General features: G+C 54.8%; 1 protein-coding gene across 1 annotated transcript; it reads right to left on the reverse strand.

The window, feature by feature from the left end:
* Positions 1-838: 838 nt before the first annotated feature.
* LOC137141238 (ly6/PLAUR domain-containing protein 2-like) lies at positions 839-2,796 on the reverse strand. Its single transcript, XM_067530073.1, has 2 exons — positions 2,613-2,796; positions 839-1,050 (listed from the first exon to the last, which is right to left on the reverse strand). The coding sequence occupies exons 1-2, from the start codon at positions 2,794-2,796 to the stop codon at positions 839-841; spliced, it is 396 nt and encodes a 131-aa protein (XP_067386174.1).
* Between the last annotated feature and the right edge of the window lie 515 nt (positions 2,797-3,311).

The raw sequence follows: 3,311 nt of genomic DNA on the forward strand, positions 1-3,311 counted from the left end.
AAGTTCTACCCACAGAAGCGCCCGTGTGAACAGCACTGTGTCGGCGGGAGAGTGGCTCTCACCGACACAGCTACTGCTGCTCGTGGGGGGTGATTTATATTATGCCGACGGGGGAGCTCTCTTCCATCAGCATAGAGCGGCTAGATGGGAAATCTTACAGCAGTGCAACTGCCGTGGTGCAGCCATACCACTGTCAGGTGTTTAGTGTAGACACAGCCTTAGCACATCATTGGCACATCCAGTCCAGACTCCCGGCTTGTGCTTCAGAGCTAAGTCAAAGTCCCCCTTACACATCATGCACTGAGAATGAAATTTACTCTGTGTAAAGAGCCAGCACAAGAGCTCTGGTGGCTAAGGGCTGCACTGGCTCTCTGCATAGAGGTGAATTTCACCCTGAAACGGGTCGTCTCGCAATGATGTCTGCAGAATAGGGGCGTTTGAAACAGCGATCTGCTAGGGGTGTTGGTCACAACATGCACTTCAATTCCAACAGTTAGGTCTCAAGTAACTGGGTGTGCCATGGAATTTTCCGCCAGAACCCAAACTAACTGACGCAACAAAGACATTCCAGTACAGATTAGCATTTACATTGAATTAAGCCAGGAGCTGGTGGCAGAAGGGTGGAGAGATTGTCAGACTGGACATTCCTGAGCCAGGTCCCTTGATCGGCGCTGATAGGAATGCAGAGTTAACATCTTTCCAAGAGACAGCAAAGAAGCATCTTTCTACGGGGGTCCAAGGCCACCCATTGGGAATGCAGATGGCAAACTCAGCCAAGAGGTGCTGGGCCTTTTTTTGGCTGGTTCTTCGGGTGTAAAGGCTTCACCCGCCCAGCTTCTCATAGCCCAGTCCTGAGAAGGATGCAGAGGAAGCCAGCTGAAATCCCCATTGCCACGTAGCTGATTCGCACGCTGGCCGCCCCGTCGTGGTTGCACAAATCAGTGTTACAGCAGCTGGTGGGGCGGGAACTCCCGATTTCATCCACGTCGGATGGGATGCAGTTCTGAGCGCACGACTTGGCAACGGTTGAGTCACCCATGAAGGGGAAAACTACAATATGTCAAAGCAAAGAGAGAGGGAAAGGGTTATTACAGGTAGGACTCGGGGGGGGGAGGTCCTCCAGCCCTGCGCATCCTCATCCCACTGGGGTCCAACTCCACCTCCAAAAGCCTTCAGGGGTTGGACACCAAACCTTTTGCTAGTCTCCTCTGTAGAGCAAGCCCGACTTATATTGCTTGGGGTCTGTATCTGTCTCTTTGGGAGCTGACCCATCTCTGTCTCCCTCTGGCTCGGGGAACATACAGGCAATTCTTCTTGGGCAGCCACCGGCCAAGCGGGGAGTCATGTCCACTGAGTAATACCTGGAAGAGGCTCCTGGTTTTACCTAAGCCTGGGTCCATTGTGTGTCGTCTGTCTCCCGGCAGAAACGACATCTCATCTGTCATCGTGGCTCATCCTAGGGGCAGCCGGTACCCCTCCCAAAAGGTTTCACGTGCAGAGCCGGTGCCCCTTCTCCTCTCTCTGGAAAAGTGTCTCTTTACGCAGCAAGACCCAGCTATGGGCAGACGCAGGCCTCGTCCTCAGAGGTTCAGAGAACTCGAGGGAGGCCAGGTAAGGTCCCCTAAGTGCTCAATGGTTCGGGCACCCACCTGGGCGGTGGGAGACGCAGGGCCCGGCCCCCTGCTCCCATCACGCTTTCATTATTTACCCACAGTGGAACAGCTTCAGCAGGCAAGGCTGATCATTGAATCATAGACGAGGAGGGTTGGATGGGACCTCGGGAGGTCATCTCGTCCAAAACCCTGCTCCAAGCAGGACCCACCCCCCTAAATGAGGGCTCCCTCAGCATGCCCAATAGCTCAGGGGTTAGCGCCCTCTCCTGAGAAGCGGGAGACCTAGGTTCAAATCCTTTCTCTGGCAGGGAGGGGAATTGAACCGGGGCTTCCTACACGCCAGGCGAGTGCGCTAACCACTGGGATAAAAGTTATAGGGCGGGTGGTGGCACCACCTTCCGTTGGCACCTAACTCATGCATACAAGAAACAGCCTCTGTGCCTAAGCTGCCTGACTCCAGGGGGCTGGCTCCCATGTGTGGATCACCAGCAAAGAAAGGTGCCTCCCTGCACCTATTGCCCGCAGGGGGACGGGGCGTCACAAATCCCCCTCTCGGCAGCGTCTCCCATTGGCTAGCATGGGCACTTCCCCACCTAGCCTGCTGGCTTTTGTGAACTGCAGTCTAAGGCGCCTCTCTCTCTCTCTCCCCCGCCCCTGCATTGCAGAGGAGCCTGGGGGCCTAACCGAGGGGGCGTGGATCCCGGGGCTGTTCCTGTGATTTGCCAGGGGTCTAAGAGCGACGCACGCACTGCGATGTTGAGCGTTGCGACGCCTGAAGTCTTTCTGTGCATCTGGACCCAAGTGACTTGTTCAAGGTGAGTCAATGGCAGAGCCAAGAGCAGGATCTGCTCCTAGTATTGCAGCCTGGGTCCATTCCTAACAATCTCAGGGGCCCTTTGCTCCCCTGCAGTTCTATCCGTGGGGGTGGAGGCCAGATGGACGTTCCTCCCGACCCAGAATTCGAGCACAGGCTCCTCCCTCTGGGGGTCTCTTCCTTACCTTCCTCTAGGGAGTACATTACTGTCTTGCACATGGTCTCATCCTGGGAGCAGTTGCTGACGGTCGTGCACAAGGAGGCGCTTATCGGCTGTTGGCACGTGTAACACTGCAAGGCTCGGGCTGCAAAGAGGAACAAAACAGGGTTGCCTTCATGGGGATCAACAGGTGCCGTCTGTCCTTCCATATCACCCCTGTCCGAGATACCTCCACTGCCCTCAGGCGGTTACAGTCAGAATGCGGCGCCGAAGCACACAGCAGATTCCTACACACCTTGGCGGATGCATGGCCTGACGTTGTCAGATCCACACCCCCTGCCTTCGTTGTGGGGCCAAGCGAGTGCTCAGCTGCCTCCGGCTGCCCACGACACCTGGATATCAGGGGTAAATCCACTCCTCGGAGAGTGTCATTTCAAGGAGCTTTGTCTTTCAGCTCTGTAACAATTAGCTAATAAGACCTGTCTCACACAGTTGTCTGAATGGTAGGAACCTCGGCCAGCTAACTGGATTCAGAGTAATAGGTGGGCTGGACTGATTCCCTTTGCTCATCTCCTTTACAGTGCCAGGGTGGTATAAATACAGCTAATAAATGGTATAAACATGCCTTGTGGTAAGTGGGAATCAGACCCTCAGCCTCTAAACTTTTTGGGTCAGGGGCTGTTTTAATTTTGCACTTTATCAGTGCTAAACACATTACCAGCAC

The sequence above is a fragment of the Emydura macquarii genome, unplaced genomic scaffold, assembly GCF_026122565.2.
Source record: "Emydura macquarii macquarii isolate MOO-44397 ecotype Brisbane River unplaced genomic scaffold, CSIRO-AGI_Emac_v2 contig_366, whole genome shotgun sequence".
NCBI lineage: Eukaryota > Metazoa > Chordata > Testudines > Chelidae > Emydura > Emydura macquarii.

Excerpts from the sequence above, each read along its gene's own strand:
- LOC137141238 (XM_067530073.1), bottom strand. The coding sequence starts at position 2,796 with ATGGAAGGACAGACGGCACCTGTTGATCCCCATGAAGGCAACCCTGTT. Across the intron at positions 1,051-2,612 it reads AATGTACTCCCTAGAGGAAG|TTTTCCCCTTCATGGGTGAC; the intron begins GTAAGGAAGAGA and ends GACATATTGTAG.